Source organism: Mobula hypostoma, chromosome 16, assembly GCF_963921235.1.
Source record: "Mobula hypostoma chromosome 16, sMobHyp1.1, whole genome shotgun sequence".
Classification (NCBI taxonomy): Eukaryota; Metazoa; Chordata; class Chondrichthyes; order Myliobatiformes; family Myliobatidae; genus Mobula; species Mobula hypostoma.
Genome location: NC_086112.1, coordinates 8,247,951 through 8,265,678, shown reverse-complemented (window position 1 = coordinate 8,265,678; position 17,728 = coordinate 8,247,951). Strand labels below are relative to the sequence as shown.

The window sequence follows — 17,728 nt, the reverse complement described above, 5'->3', positions numbered from 1 at the left end:
TTCGTACATTGTTAAATATCGTTTATACTCCCTCACAAAATGTTCCTGAGTGTGTTATTTCTTTAGATGCCGAGAAAGCTTTTGATAGAGTAGAATGGCCTTATTTATTTAAGGTGCTTGAAATGTTTAATTTTAGCTTGAAATTTATATCCTGGATTAAACTGTTATATCACTCCACTCTAGCCTCGGTTCGTACTAACTCTTTAAATTCACCTTTTTTTCCTCTCTTTCGTGGTACTCGACAAGGCTGTCCTCTTAGTCCCCTATTATTTGATATTGCATTAGAACCTCTTGCAATTGCTATTCGAGAATCTTCAAATATTACTGGGATAACTCGGGGATTAAAGTCCCATAAATTATCACTCTATGCTGATGATTTACTTTTATATATTTCTAATCCTGAGAGATCTATTCCTGCTGTTTTAGAGTTATTAACACAATTTGGTCTTTTCTCAGGTTATAAATTAAATCTTAGTAAGAGTGAACTTTTTCCGATTAATAAACATCTTCCCTTATATTATAAATTTCCATTTAAATTGATTAATAATTACCTTTCATATCTTGGGATTAAAATTACTTGTAAACATAAAGATTTATTTAAGACTAACTTTTTACCATTAATAGACCATATTACTCAACTTTCATCTAAATGGTTTCCCTTATATTTAACTTTGATTGGTCGTATTAATGCAGTTAAGATGTTTTTTTTGCCAAAATTTTTATATGTGTTTCAGGCATTACCAATTTTCGTTCCTAAATCTTTTTTTGATAAAGTCGACTCTAAAATTTCATCATTTATTTGGCAGAATAAGAATCCGAGACTGGGTAGAATACATTTACAGAAAGCTAAGAGAGATGGAGGTTTAGCATTACCTAACTTTAGATTTTATTATTGGGCTATTAATATTCGACATATGAAATTTTGGTTACTTGACCGGGATATACTATCTATTCCTAAATGGGTAGCATTGGAATTACAATCTGTTCAGGGTTATACACTTGGTTCTATTTTAGGTTCATCTCTTCCTTTTGATTCGAAACGCCTTAAGCAGGTCTCTAACCCGATCGTTAAATATGCTTTGCGTATTTGGTTTCAATTCAGAAAATTTTTTGATCTTAATCAATTCGGGTTAGCGATTCCTATTTTAGGTAACATATTTTTTCCTCCCTCTTTTACGGATCGCGCTTTTCAAACTTGGAAGACTAAGGGTATTTTACGGTTTTTGGATTTATTTTTAGATGGTTCCCTTATGTCTTTTGAACAATTATCTAATAAATATAACTTATCAAGAATACATTTTTTTAGATATTTACAAGTTAGAAATTTCCTAAGTACTATACTTTCTTCCTTTCCAATGCTTCCTCCTATATATATTTTAGATTCGATAATTAACCTTAATCCATGTCAGAAAGGTGCATCGGCTATGATTTATAATATTATTATGAAACTTAGGAAAGCTCCATTTGATAAGATTAGGGTAGATTGGGAACAGGAATTGGGGCTTACCATTTCTGTGGATGATTGGGGGCAGATTTTACAATTAGTTAATACTTCTTCTATTTGTGCTAAACATTCCCTAATTCAATTTAAAGTGGTGCATAGAGCACATATGTCCAAAGATAAGTTAGCGCGTTTTTACTCGCATATTAATCCTTTCTGTGATAGATGTTCGGGGCAGATAGCCTCTTTAACTCATATGTTTTGGTCTTGCCCTACTTTGGAAACTTTTTGGAGAGATATTTTCAATATTATTTCTAAGGTATTAAATATAGATATCTCTCCTCACCCTATTACTGCTATCTTTGGACTACCTAAAATTTCTAGTAATCTTTCCCCTTCAGCCCGTAGAATGATTGCATTTCTTACTTTAATGGCGAAAAGATGTATTTTACAACATTGGAAAGAGCTTAATGCTCCAACTACCTTTTTTTGGTTTTCTCAGACGATTTTATGTTTGAATTTGGAGAAAATTAGAAGTAACCTTTATGATTCTTCATTTAAATTTGAACAGATTTGGGGACCTTTTATTCGATATTTTCATTTAATGTAATATTTACCCTTGTTTTTTTTCACTGTTTTAATGGAGGTCGGGATTGAGGACGTGATTTTAAGTTTAACTCTGTTTGGTTTCAAGTTAGCCCATTGCTTTGCTTTGCTTTTAGTTAGTTGCACGGTGGGTTTTTTTTTGGGGTTTTTTTTTCTTTTTTTCCATTGATATATATAAAATCTAGTATACTATTATGTTATCTTGGTTTCTTATGCTTAAATTACATTGTTTGTAGTATTTTCTTTTTGGTATTGTTATCTTTTGGAATTTTATTATACTTTAACATTGTATTAATGTTTATATGGCTTACCTTTTTTGTATACTTACTCAATAAAAAGATTTAAAAAGAAAGAAAGAGTCAGTGACTTTAAGATCCTTGGTGTTATCATATCAGAAGGTCCGTCCTGGGACCACTGAGTAAGTGCCAAAGCAGCACCTCTACTTTCTTAAAAGTTTGCACAGATTTGGCAAGTCATCTAAAACTTTAACGAACTTCTATGGATGAACAATGGAGAGTTTCCTGACCTGTTGCATCGTGGCCTGATAATGAAACACCAGTAACCAAGAATGGAAAATCCTGCAGAAAGTGGTAGACATGGCCCAGTCCATCAGAGGCAAAGCTCTCCCCATCACTGTGCAATATACAAGGAGCACTGTCACAGAAAAGCAGCCTCCATCGTCAAGGGCCCCCACCATGTTCCCTTCTTGCTGCCGCCATCAGGAAGGAAGTAAAGGAGCCTCAGGTCCCACACCACCAGGTTCAGGAGCAGTTCTTCTACTTCATCCATCAAGCTCCTGAACCAGTGTAGATAATTTCACTCACCTCAATAATGAACGGATCATGAAACACAACCCACGGACCCACTTTCAAGCACTCTACAACTCACGTTCTCAATATTATTTATATATTGGTTATTATTACTATTATTTGTATTGTTTGGTATTAGCAGAGATGGTTTTCTTTTACAGATTGGTCATCGTTCTTTGTGTGTAGATTTTTTTTATTGGTTCTATTGTACTTTTTTGTTCTACTCTAAATGCCTGAAAAAAAATCTCAAGGAAGCATATCGTGACATCTCTGTACTGTGGTAATACTTTGAAACTCTGAATTGATGGTATTGAAAAGAATCAGGCTTGTTGCCTTGTCATTGAATAGACATGTAGTAAAGAAATGCACTCCTGTCCTCTCCGCTAGTTTGACTGTTGAATGAAACATTTTATTTGGGTCACTTATCAGCTCTCTTCGCTGTCTTAAAGGGTGATGTTGACACAATTTTTATTTATTTATCTATATGGTGCTGAGTAGGCCCTTCCAGTCCTTCAAGCCTTGCTGCCCCAGCAAACCTACAACCCTGGTTAACCCTAACCTATCACGGGACAATTTACCATGACCGGTTAACCTACTTGGTAGGTCTTTGGACAGAGGGAGGAAACTGGACCACCCAGGGAAAAACCCTGCATTCCATGGGGAGGACGTACCGAGATTTCCTGTAGAATGGCACCGGAGTTGTACTCTGACCTCCGGAATGCCCCAGGCCGCACCTAGTATACGGTGGATTTTTCTCTAAAATGAAGCTTGAAGTTATGGGTGTCACAGCGTGGTTCACCGCTATTACTGCTCCGGTGTCACAGTTAAAGAGTTCAATCTCGGTGTCCTCTGCAAGGAATTTGTACGTCCTCCCTGTGGAATGCCTGGGTGCTCCAGCTTCCTTCCAGGATCCAGGGACATGCTGGTAAGTTAACTGGCCATTGTAAATCCAGTGATTAGGCTAGCGTTAAATTGGGAGTTTCTGGTGGCGTGGCTCGAAACACCGGAGGGGCCTATTCCAAGATGTATCTCTAAATAAATAAAAATAATATATACATTCATGTGGAGCACTTGATCTAATTTCCAGATCTTTTAGGTTTGTAATAATTGTGAAGTTCAAGTTTTATCTTGGCGAGAAATGAAACTTTGAATGTTGTGTTTGTTTTTGGATATGGTTAAACATGAAATAGGTTTTTAGGGTTGTTATACCTGGGAGTGGAGGCGTTACTGGGGACGAGCTCCGACTATCTATTAAATACTCCCAACGGTGTGAGCCTCAAATGGCCTCTGACAACCAAGTCCATCTCCTGGCCTTCACATGTGGCTGAGCTACTGAGCCTGACAGTATCTTTTCTACAGACAGGAGAAGGGGCAAAGGCAAGTTATTGGTGCCTTAAAACCAGTCGCTTCAGGCAGATGGGGCTTGTCAGCCGTGGTTGGCAGCCCGTCTAGGAGAAGGAAGACTCTGATTTCAAACCTCTGCTGCCTTGTGGGAAGGCTTCGGAACTAAACCCCGAGTGAAGATGCAGAGCTGGAGTCCTTAAGGCAGTCCTGTGTTGAGTTCAACGCCGACTGGCAACTCCTGCGACACCGTTGTGCCAGACTCTTTGGATTCATCAGCAGCATGGAGAGGCGGGAGCTTGCCACACGGGCAACAGCTTGCTCTCCATATTATACTCCTTGGCTTTGGTATCAAGACACCTGGGACACAACATCCATAGTCAACCCTGACCAATAGAGGGCATCAAATATGAATATGCAAATGAGAACCAGGTTACAGCTCAGTCGAGCTGTAAATTCATTAATTATTAGATCATGTTTATTATTCATTCATCATTATTACTTCCCTCAAACTGTTATCTTTCCCAAGCCATCAGGCTGATTAATACCCTACCCATTCACCCATCTCACCACAATATAGATATATCTAAGCGCCATCTTATGTTCATGCAATCAGTCTATGTACGTACCAGTTACTTGTACATTGTTTTTATCTGTGTATCTATGTAAATAATGTTCTTTATGCTTATTGTGGTTCTTATGCTGCATTGGATCTGGAGTAACAATCATTTCGTTCTCTTTTACACTTGTGTACTGAAGACTGACAATAAATGGCCTTGAATCATGAATATGAAATAAGCGATGGACTGGCCAGGAAGGCAGTTCTGCAACGCTCCGCGGAGATTGAAGGGCCAGACGGGGTATAGAAGTCATCATGATCATCCAATGCAACCCAGAAAGACCCTAGTTTGTGACAACCACTGGACCTGGACTTCTGAGGTCGAGGCCATGGATGGGTTAATGGGCCTGTCCGTTTTTGTGTTTGTGTGTGGGGGGGGGGTGATTGGGGGTTGATGAGCCTGTTCTGGTTTGCTCATACTTTGTGGGGAGGGGAGATCTGGGGATTGATGGTCCTGTTCTGTTTTTATTTGTTTTGCTTGTGTGGGAGGAGGGATTTGGAGGTTGATGTGCCTCCTCCATTTTGTTCAATGTTTTTATGCGGGGAGGGGAGATTTGGGGATTGATGGGCCGGTTCCATTTTTTTTTGTTCGGGAGGAGGGATTTGAGGGTTGAAGTGCCTGTTCCATTTTGTCCAATTGTTTTGTGTGGGAGGGGAGATTTGGGGGTTCATGGTCCTGTTCCATTTTGCTTGTTTTTTTGTGCGGGAGGGGAGATTTGGGGGTTGATGGGCCTGTTCCGATTTTGTTCATTTTTTGTGTGGCTGGTGGGATTTGGGGGTTGATGATTGTGCTGCCTTTCTTTTTCTTGGTTTCATGGTTACCTGGAGAAGAAGAATTTCGGAGTTGTATACTTTGATAATAAATGAACTTTTGAACATCAAGCTGTTAATTCATCATTAATTCTTATTTGTTAAACCAAAAGTTTTTATTCAAGTGTCATGATATTTGCATGTGAAAGATAAAGAAATCACACAACACCATGTCACTATGAAAGCCAGTAACTTTACTGATTTGTCTGCAAAATACATATTATACCTTATTTCCAGCGAGAGAAACTTGAATTTTCCCATAAAAATTTTCACTACAGACAGCTGAATTAAGTCCCTTGAGATACATAGATGTAGGTTAACTTAGTTATTAACATCTTTTCGTCATCAAGTGGCGACAAAGTCCAGCTTATGCCGCTGTGAGCCTCTTTATTTGTGCTGCAAACGTCCACATTTCCCCCCATTTTACAAGCAATCACTTAGTATTACTATTGTATAATGGAAACAAATCCTCAGGAAAAACAAAATTGTAACAGCAAACCAGTTGGAGCAATCCAAGGGTGTTTCGGGTCAATTATATTAGTCCGTCTAAAAGCAATCCAGGGATATTGTGTATAAAATTTCCTTCATTTTCAGCACCAGTACCATACTTTGTTGGCTAATTAACTGACCTCTAAACTGTTTTGAGGTATGGATGAATTTGAGGTATGAATAGGGAAAATATACTTAACGCCCAAACAACGGAAAACAGAAAGTAATTAGGAACTGTTTTATTCTCCCCCGTTAATGCTGCCTGACCTGCTGAGTTCCTCCAGCATTTTGTGTGCGTGAGTGTGTGAGAGAGAGAGTGTGAGAGAGAGAGTGTGAGTGTGTGTGTGAGTGAGGGTATGTGTGTGTGTGTGTACGTGAGTGTGTGTTTATGTATGTGAGAGTGTGTGTTGCTAACAATTAGAAAAGCGTATTTGCAAAACTATGTGGCGAACTGGATTGCTCCACATCTTTGGTTAAAATATTAACAAAAGCCTTTATCATTACTCTGCACTTGAAGCACTCTAAGTAAACTAAATAAATATTGAATCAGTCTTTCCTGAAATCTGTGGTGATTGGAAACCAGCTTCAGATGATCAATGCCACATTACACAAACAATGACAGTTGAAGCACTCAAATTTCATTTTTTTTAGGCAATAGTCTTTTAAGCAATAAAGTGGTTACAAGAACACTTCCATTTTAATTGTTAAGTGACTTCTAGTAGAGTTAGACTTTCAGAACAAATGCAATGGAATTGGCGGTGTGAAGTCCGTTCTCTGCTTGAAGTTTCTACTTAGAAAGAAATCTATTTTATGGCCAACAATAAATAAATATATCGTCAGACTTTTAAAAAATAAACTTTCAAAAGAATAATATACTGAATTGAGTTATAAACAGCTGAATTTCTTCTGAAGAATACCTTTCCTGAATTCTGTTTATTTTGATGACATGAGCATATTTTTGGGTGTTTAAGATATTTCAGTAACATTGAGGCACCCAATTTTTCATAAAATTCTGTCCTTAAGAGGTAGAATACTCTGTCAAAACTCTTACTGTGTGACATCTGCTGGCTCTGATATGTCAGCTCAAGTTACTGCTTGTTCTTTTCCGCACCTGGTGGTGCACTGGCCAGCATTTTTGCTGTTTCTTTAGCATTTTTGTCTGTTTCTTTTTACAAGGCCGAGTTGGAGCCTGCTGGATTTGAACTTGGGATCATTTGCCTTGAAGCCACTACACCACCGGCCGGCTGGCTGGCTTTCAAGTTACAAGTAGCAGTAATGTATTGCAAATGTCAAGAATAGTAACAAGTTTTTTGATGTTCGTGAATTTCACAAAACAGAAAATAATTTAAGTGCCCCACCCAAGAAAGTGCTACTGACTTTTTTTTTGCCTCGCGGTAAAGAAGATTGCCTAAATCAGATAGCCGACAGGGTTGTGTACATCAGTGAGAATATATAAGGGCTCTGCCCCAATAATTCTTAAAACCACAGTACGGTATAATTATGTGCTAACTCAGAAATAGTTCTGTGGTTCAACAAACAGCAAAATTATAATACTTGGGTAAGAACGAGTAGAGGATTGGAGGTACAGAGAAAGGAGCTACCCATTATGAATGACGTTGTGCTTTTCAATTCACTTCCTTAAAAACTGTGGATATGGATCTATCATCAGCAAGATATTATGCTCTGAGTTTGATTTACTATTAAATCGATCATTTACTTTTTAAAAAGTTGCTTAATTAAAATACTGCTAGGAATTAGTGGCTGCCTGACATTCTTGTATATACTGAGTCATTAGTGAGAATTGTTTTTTTAAAATAACACCCACACACATACACACTACAATTAAGATGCTAACTGCATCTTAGAAGTTAACTAAAATGGAAGCTTTCAGTTAGCCTCCTAATTATCATTTAACATTTAAAGAACAAGATGAAAGCAAGTATATTAATCAATTCTGGTTATTTTCTGATTATGTTGAGACGATGTTATGATTTGGGAGAACCTATTGAATATTGAAAGGTATTGATTGAGCGGTTGTGGAGAGGGTGTTTCCTGTAGTGGGGGAGTCTAGGACGAGAGGACACAGCAGCAGAATAGGAGGATGTCAGGACAGAAATGAAAAGGAATTTCTTTAGCCAGAGAGTGGCGAATCTGTGGAATTCGTTGTCACAGATGGTTACAGAAGGCAAGTCATTGGACATATTTAAGTTGGAGATTAACATGCTCCTGATTAGTCTGAATGTCAAAGGTTACGGGGAGAAGGCAGGAGGATGGGGTTGAGATGGAAAATAAATCAGCCATGATGGAATGGTGGAGCAGACTCGACGGGCCAAATGGCCGAATTGTGCTCCAATGTCTTATGGTCAAGGGCTATGGTTAATATAAGTTATACAGTTTTTAAAATCGTTAAAACACATATTTCATGAAGAGATTTAAAATGTATTGGTGACAAACATCCATTGTTAACCTTCAGATTTAGAAATTTTCTGATTAGCAAAGATGCAAATCCAAATAAACCAAAGTAATTTGTGCCAAATATTCAGACGAGGTCAAGAATTGATCAGAAATGAGACCATAAGACATTGGGGCAGAATGAGGCCATTCGGTCCATTGAGTCTTTTCCACCATTCATTGTGGCTGACTTATTGTCCCCCTTAACCCTACTCTCCTGCCTTCTCCCCATAACATTTAGAACCTATCAACCTCCACTTTAAATATACCATTGTCTTGGCCTCCACAGTCGTCTGCCTAATGATGAGGAAAAATCTCTTTAGCCAAAGGCTGGTGACCCTGTGGAGTTTGTTGCCACGTACGGTTGTGCAGGCCAAGATACCAGGTACATTGAAGGCTGAGGTTCTTGTTTTATCTGGGTGTCAAAGGTTACGAGGAGATGGGGTTGAGAGAGTTAATAAATCAGGCATAATGGAATGGTGGAGAAGACTCGATGGGCCAAATGGCCTAATTTGCACCTATGTCTACGGTCTTGTAACCTTCACAGTAACTAGTTAACAGCTGAATGCAATGTGGCAAAATTCGGCTAAACACCCGGATTCATTTAAGATAACAACCCAGTACCCAAAATGAGAGGCAGCCTCACTCCTTTGTGCATTTTTTAAACTCCTAAGTAGTAGCAAAAGTTTAGAATTCATACTAAATCCATCCTCCCAACTGGTAAACCTCGTTATATTGAACACAGCCAACTTTGATGCTGCAGAAGAAACCTAAGAATTTAGTTACTTATATGTGCAGATGCACAAATACATCCCCTCCCACTAATAAGATAACCAAAACAATGTTTGCTATGACCATAATTAATATATATTAGAAAGCTATACACAAGCATGTTAATTTCACAGATTTTAAAAGATTTTCTTAATATTATTTTTATATAATTAGAAATACACAATTGAGAAGCAAAACTCTACAAAGAGAAAACAGTAATCTTGGTTAGCAAAGCGTGGAGTTTTTCCATGGTTTAGGGAAGTGCTGCCATATGACGAACCCAATTCCATTAATTTTAGGATTGTTTAAAATATCAGCAAAGCTATCAGGAAAAAGAAAAAGAAAACATTTTGGCTTAGGTAACTACAAAAAGCCACAAACGCTTTGCAAACATTTTTTCTTGCTTCCATATGAAAATATAAGCAAAATGTAATGTACATCTTTTTTTAAAATCCACTTAAAATGTTAAACAGACCCAGAATTTGGACTTTGCCACATATTAACGATATTCCTTTTTTTTGCAAAGTATGGTCGTCTGTTAAATGCCACTGATCCAATTGATTGAGTGCCATACTCTCCTGATATGCCTTTTACGTTAACACGTGCGGAGATGTCAGTGGACCAATTTGTCTTGTTGAGATTGCTCACCATATTTCTGGGTCTGTCAACCGCCTATACATAATTTTTTTTTTGGATTTTATTGCGTCAACAGCTCATTTTCTTTTTCAGCAAAGATCTGCCTGCACTGGCAAATGTTTCCTTTTAATCTGCTATTTACATGTAAATACGTTGAACCCGCAACATGACACTATCTATCGTAACATACATTTTGCGAAGGAGCACGGCAATGAAAAAGAGTTAGCAGTTAAATCTACATTGTACAACGGTTTTCTTCGCACAGCTCAAGTGCTAAAGCCGTTATCTCAGCAATTTACGTTACTTTATATCACTGAGGCAAGTTAAAAGTACTTTTACAAAACAGAGTACCTGACGTATTTTTTTTCACACACGGCACAGATAATGTAGAACTTCCCCCCTCCCTCCCCTGCCTTGTAATGTAGCGCACACACACACACTGCAAGAAAAAAAAGATTACTGAAGATTCTTATCATGTTGCCCAGCCTTCAGACAACCGCATCCGCTTGACAGACGGGCTTTCCCTTTCATCCGGCGACGGTCTTGTGAGTCCGATGGGGGAGTGGAAATCATTCCTGTGATCTTCTCGGTCGCTTCCGTCATAGGAGCTGCTGCAACTGCTCAGACTATCCACTGGAGATCGCCCTGCATCGAGCCTTGAGTGCTGTGGATATCCCAAGGGGGTGTGTGTGCGGTCTCTAGGAGGAGAAACAGGTTCTGACTTGATGTTGAGGCTTTGAGTGGTAGGCAGGGAGAGATTTGAACTCTGAGATAAGTGAGTGCTAGTACAAACTCTGTAGAAGGAAAGCAAACCAGTTACAGACTGGGGTGGGTGATTGTCCCCATCTGCATACGCACAAACACACAGGCACCCACACCCACATACATTTGCAAGCGCTGCCGCTGGACAGGCGGTCTTCTCACTGCTGCCACCAGGCGGAAGGTGCAGGAGTCTCAGGACTCACACCACCAGGTTCAGGAACAACCATCAGGCTCTTGAACCAGAGGGGATAACTTCACTTGCTCCATCATTGGAATATCCCCACTGCCTGTGGACTCACTTTCATGTTCTTGATATTTACTATTTATTTATTTATGATTATTATTTCTTTTGTACTTGCACTTTGATGTTGTTGTACCCTGGTTGTCTGCTCTGTTGGGTGTGGTCTTTCATTAATTCTGTTATATTTCTTGGACTTAACTGAGTCTGCCCAAAAGCAAACATATCTCACTATTATATATGGTGATATATATGCACCCTGTCAATAAATTTAACTTGAACTTTGATACAAATGGCAAAGGCTTGAATTTAACAAAAAATGCTGGTAAAAACTTTTTCCAATAAACCTTGACAGTTAAAAATAAATCAATTTCAATATTGTTTATAATTTCACATTCATTTATTTAAAAGCAGAGAAAATTCCTAACTTGTGGACTTGCTAGTATTGAAGACGGTTTAATTCTGAACAATTCAAAAAGGAATCCAGAACTTCTGCCATTCTGTTAGTACTACACATTCAGTTCACTACTACAGTGCTCATTTAGTCTGCTCATGGCTTTATATTAATTTTACATTTGTGTTTTAAATGGTTTTAAAACTGACATAACTAGTAGAGCTATTAAAAATAATTTTAATAATCTTTGGTTTTTTGTTGTTAGAAGTTCCTAAAGTTGAAAGAAATTCTTCTGGAATTAAAAAAATTAAAATGCATTCAATCTGGAAAGTGTGAAGGAACACACTTTAGTAACACATTAAAAACATGTTAGAGGAACTCAGCAAGTCAGGCAGCATCTATGGAAGTGAATAAATGGTCGATGTGTCCTGCTGAGACCCTTCATCAGGGCTGGAATGGAAGCAGGAAGAAGCCAGAATAAGGTGGTCGGGGGGAGGTGATGGTCGGAGCACTTTCCCCTCCCCCCCCAACTTATTTTGGCTTCTTCTCTGTTTCCTTCCAGTTCTGAGCAAGGGTCTTGACCCCAAAAGTCAACTATTTATTCATTTCCATAGATGCTGTCTGCCCTGTTGAATTCCTCCAGTAGTTTGGGTGTGTTGGTCTAGATCTCTAGCATCTGCAGTCTCTTGTGTTCAGTGACATACTTTGGAAGGTCAAGGTTAAAGGCAGCGAACAAGGTTAATGATAGGGTTCTTAGCAGTGCAGTGCAATAGAGGGATTTTGGGATCCATGTGCATAGATCCCCTCAGAGTTGCCTTGCAGGTCGATAAGGTGGATAGGAAGGTGTTATGGTGTGTTGGCCTTCATTAGTTAGGTATTAAGTTTGAGAGCCTTGAGGTAATGTTGCAGTTCCATAAAACTCTGCTTAGACCACACTTGGAATATTGTGATTTGATCTGGTTGCCTCATTAAGAGAAGAATGTGGAAGTTTTAGAGAGGGTGAAGAGAAGGTTTACCAGGTTGCTGCCTGGATTAGAGAGCATATCTTATGAGGGTAGGTTGAGTGAGCTAGGCTTTTCTCTATGGAGAGAAGGAGGATTAGAGGTGACTTGATAAAGATGTACAGGATGACACATAGATCAAGTGGACAGCCAGAAACTATTTCCCAGCCTAATACAAGAGGGCATAACTTTAAAGTGATTGGAGGAAAGTATAGGGGGGATATCCAATGTAGGTTTCTTACACAGAGCGTGGTGGGTGCATGGAACGCTCTGCCAGGGGTGGTTGTAGAAGTAGATACACTAGGGCATTTAATAAACTTGTAGATAGGCACATAAATAAATGTAGTTGTCATTTTGTTTTGTAACTAAGTTCCCATCACTTATAGGTCGAATCAAGGTACTCTACTGCCCCCAGGTGGCCAATCACTGAAAAGCCATTTCTACATGACATTAAAAGGACTTGCACTCATTGGCACTCAGCTTAAAATTCACAAACCATTTCATTTCTGAGCAATGATAACATCCACCATACTTTAAAAGGCGGCATCCATCATTAGGGATCCCCATCACCCAGGACATGTTCTCTTCTTATTGCTAGTATCACAGAGGAGGTACAGGAGCCTGAAGACACACACACAACATTTTAGGAACAGCTTCTACCCTTCCACCATCAGATTTCTGAAAGGACAATGAACCCGTGAACACTACCTCACTAGTTTGCTCTTTTTTGCACTACTTATTTAATTCAACTTTTGAAATACATACTTCTTATTGTAATCTATATTTTTTATAGTTTACACTGTACTGCTGCCGCAAAACAACAAATTTCAGAACATGTCTAATTTTATTTAGAAGGGCCCTTCTGGCTGTTTGAGCTGCGCCACCCAGCAACCCGACCCCCCTGACAACCCCGATTTGATGCTAGCCTAATCACAGGACAAGTCACAATGACCAATTAACTTACTAACCGTTACGTCTTTGGACTGTGGGATGAAACTGGAGCACCCGGAGAAGACCCACACATTCATTCCATGGGGAGGTTGTATAGAGACTCATTGCAGAGGTGCCAGGATTACATTCCGGACTCTGACGTCCGAAGCTGTAATAGTGTCACGCTAACCACTATGCCACCACGGCAGTCTGCCTGTGATATTAAACCTAATTCTGATATATAACCTCTACTGCCCTAGCACTGGGTTCAATTTTAGCCAATTAACATAAAAGAGCATCCTTGCCTGACAACAGTAAAATCTTCCAGACCCTGAACTTGCCCAGTGCAATTTTCATGTCAGAGGTTGTCAGTGGCATGCAAGCAGACTAATTCAAAGCAGAATTAACCAGTTGGGTTCCCAAACTCAATCCACCTTTTAGTTCCATTCTCCCAGAGTTATGAGCCTTAGGAACTCTTCCTTGATGGGTTGGAAAAGCAAAAACTTTGAATATTTTTCAAAAATGAAGTAGATTCACACTTGACAAGAAAGAGTGTGGGATGGTCATGGTCTCATCAAGTTTTACCTTGGAATAGCTATTCAACCCAGCTTTTAAAAATATTGAAAAACATTGCTTTCAGAACCCTTCGAGGAACATTCAATGAAGTTATGCTAAGCCTTTAAAGGCATTGATCAGAATGCATTTGGAGCATTGTGAGCAGTTTTGGGCCCCGAATCTAAGAAAGGATGTGCTGGCGTTGGAGAGAGCCCAGTGGAGGTTCACCAGGATGAACCTGGGAATGAAAGGGTTAAAGTATGTAGAGTCTCTGATGGCTCTGGCCCTGTACTCACTGGAATGTAGAAGAATAAGGTGGGGGGGGGGCTCTCATTGAAACCTATTGAATATTGAAAAAGCTAGATAGAGTTGATATGGAAAGAATGGTTCCACTTGTGGGAGGTGGTGGGGGGGTGGTCTAGGGTCAGAGGTGTAGCCTCAGGACAGAAGGACATCCATCTAGAACAGAGACGTGCAGAAATCTCTTCAGCCAGAGGGTAGCCATCGAGCTCATTATCACATAGCTGTGGAAGCTAAGGCATTGGGTATATTTAAGGCAGAGGTTGATAGATTCTTGATTAATAAGAGCATCAAAGGTTATGGGGATAAGGCTGGAGAATGGGGTTGGCAAGGATAATGAATCAACGGTGATGGAATGGCAGGGTAAATTTGGTGGGCCAAATGGCCTAATTTTGCTTCTATGCCTTATGGTCTAAGAGTTTCTAAGAATGATGAATCTGGGAGAATATATTCCCCCTCCTCCTGTCATGAATAGATAACCTTTATGTTTCATTAGTGATCCCCTTTCTGATTCTCCCACATCTTCTCCACTGAGAACCCTGTATCATCAATCAAAGCACCTCTTTTCCTTTTGTTTTCCAGTGGACACAAACCCAGCCTCCTCAAACTTCTATTACCATTCCAGCAATTAGTCTGGTAAACCTTTTCTGAATTGCTGCCCAATCATAAATATTCTTGATGATATGAGGAGGACAATACTTTACACATTATAATACCACCATTACCTATGTAATATAGAACACATAGAACTCTACAGCACAGTACAGGCCCTTCAGCCCACAATGTTGTGCTGACCTTTTAACCTACTCCAGATTCAATCTAACCCTTCCGTCCCACATAGTGCTCTATTTTTCTATCATCCATGTGCCTATCTAAAAGTTTCTGAAATGTCCCTAATGTATCTATCTCTACCACCACTGTTGGCAGATGGCCACGCACTCACCATTCTCTGTGTACAAAAACTTACCTCTGACATCCCCCCCTTACGTTTTCCTCCAATCAGTTTAGAATTATGGTCCCTGCTATCAGCCACTTCCGTCTTGGAAAAAAGGCTTTGGCTTCCACTTGGTCTGTGCCTCTTATCAATTGTACACCTCTAACAAGTCACTTCTCATCTTCCTCTCCAAAGAGAAAAGCCCTAGCTCACTCAACCTTTCCTCATAAGACACGCTCTCTAATCCAGGCAGCATCCTGGTAAATCTCCACGGCTCCCTCTCCACAGCTTCCACTTCCTTCCTATAATGAGGAGACCAGAATTGAACACAATGCTCCAAGTGTGGTCTAACAAGGGTTTATTAGAGCTAGAACACTAACTCACAGCTCTCAAACTCAGTTCCTCAACTAATGAAGGCCAACACACCATATGCCTTTGTAATTAACTAACCAACATGTGCACAACTTGGAACGATCTACAGATGTGAACCACAAGCTCCCTCTTCTCCTCCATACTACCAAGAATCATGCATTAACCCTGTACCCTGCCTTCAAATTTAACCATCCAAAGAGAATCACTTCACAGTTCTCCAGGTTGAACCCCGTCTGCTATTTCCTAGCCCAGCTCTGCATCATGTCAATGTCCTGTTGTAACCTATGACAACCTTCCACATCATCCACAACTCCACCAATCTTTGTGTCATCTGCAAACTTACTAACCCACTCCTCCACCTCCTCATCCAGGTCATTGATAAAAATCACAAAGAGCAGGGCGTCCAAGAACAGATCCTTGCAGAACAACGACTGGTCACTGTCCTCCAGGCAGAAAACTCTCCATCTACAACCACTTTCTGTCTTGTTTAAGCAAGCCAATGCTGAATCCATACTGCCAAGCTTCCCTGGATCCTGTGCTTTCTGACTTTCCGAATCAGCCTACATGGGGAACCTTGTGAAGCACTTTACAAAAATCCATATCACTATTGCCCACATAACATGAAGAACAATTCTCCTTGCACTGACAAACCCTGGGAACCATGGAGGTGGCAACCACTGTCATTTTATGAGTAAATCACCTCTATAGCAAGATTGCTTGCAGTTAGTGTTGTTTAAGCATTTTATTTTAAATATCAAAACTAATATTATTCACTCAGAAATTTAAAATAACCAGTTTTTCTCCACTTTCCTCACTATAGATTGAGGAGCTTGTTTACAGATTGACTGATGCGCAGAAATAGGTCAAGGTGTCAGTACCAATAATTTTTCTGATGTGGGCAGATTTAAATTTTCCACTAGCTTCTAATGACTGGAGGATTTGCAAAGTTCAAGGCTGCTCTGAAGATAAATATTTACATTAGTATGGGGGCACGTGAGCGTGAAAAGTTATTTGAAGATGTGGTAATATTCACAACACCCAAAATTATTCTCAGCCCCACTCAATCATCTAATTCACAGTTAAACCAGAATTTATTAATATCAAAAGCATGCAATTTTTCGGCATCAAAAAACTGGAATATACAGACAATATCTGGGACCTTACAATAAACGACAAGCATGGCTTTACACAAAATATATTAAATAAAGTTGCACAAGACTAATCTAAATGCTTTGGCTCAAATCTAGCATGCAGTTCTTTTGACCTTGATCTTCACACTCTACTGTAATGAGGTGAACATAACTTCTAATTCTTTGTTGAGCGAGCTAGGGCTTTTCTCTTTGGAGCGAAGGAGGATGAGACGTGACTTGATAGAGGAGTACAAGATGACAAGAGGCATGGATTGAGTGGATAGGCAGAGACTTCTTTTTACCCAGGATGGAAATGGCTAATACAGTGGGGTGTAATTTTAAAGGTGATTGGAGGAAAGTGTAGGGGGATGTCAGGGGTAAGTTTTATACAGAGAGGGTGGTGGGTGCATGGGGTGCACTGCCATGAGCGGTGGGAGAAGCAGATAGACCAGGGACATTTAAGAGTCTCTTAGATAAGCACATGGGTGTAAAAAAGGAGGGCAGAGTGAGAGGGAAGTGTTAGATTGAGACAAATAAATCTACAGATACTGAACATTCAAACTAGCACACACAAAATGCTGGAGGGATTCAGCAGGCCAGGCAGCATCGATGGAAAAGAGTGAACAGAGCTGAGACCCTTCCTCGGAATGGATCAGATTGATCAAGGCATCAAGTGTTAGACTGATATTGGAGTAGGTTAAAATGTCAACACAACATCATGGGTCAAAGATCCTATACTGTGTTATACTGCTCTATGTTTTATGTTCATCCAATGAAATAGCTAGAATTTAAGGAAAATTATTTTGAGCAACATGGTAATCCCACTTTGGTGGGAATTTCATTCTGCTCGCTGCTCACAAAATCTGCCTCTTACTAAAAACACAATCTAAGATCTGAAAGAAAAGTATTAAAAAGTTCTCTTATTTTAACTTGATCTTGCAAGGCAACACTTTTGCAGAGCCTGAGTGCAATTACAGGTGCATGAATACGTTGGCACCTTTCTGGATTCTTGCCCCTTCCTCTGCACTCTGGTGAAGGACCCTGGCTTTTCTTCCTCTCCCTCGATGTTACCCGACTGATGAATTCGTCCTGCACTGTGTAGGTGTTGCTCTGGATTCCCAACATCAGCAGAATCCCTT

General features: G+C 39.7%; 1 protein-coding gene across 17 annotated transcripts in view; it reads right to left on the bottom strand.

Annotated features, from left to right (window-relative positions):
- Positions 1–5,805: 5,805 nt before the first annotated feature.
- mef2cb (myocyte enhancer factor 2cb) overlaps positions 5,806–17,728 on the bottom strand; it is a 292,538-nt gene continuing 280,615 nt past the window's right edge. For 13 of the 17 annotated variants that reach the window (XM_063068484.1, XM_063068486.1, XM_063068499.1 and 10 more), the window contains one exon: positions 5,806–10,767. In XM_063068484.1, the coding sequence (XP_062924554.1) occupies positions 10,446–10,767 (322 nt within the window). In that variant the 3' untranslated portion in view covers positions 5,806–10,445. The remainder of the gene's footprint in view (positions 10,768–17,728) is intronic. The other 4 variants (XM_063068493.1, XM_063068494.1, XM_063068495.1 and 1 more) reach the window with 1 other exon arrangement.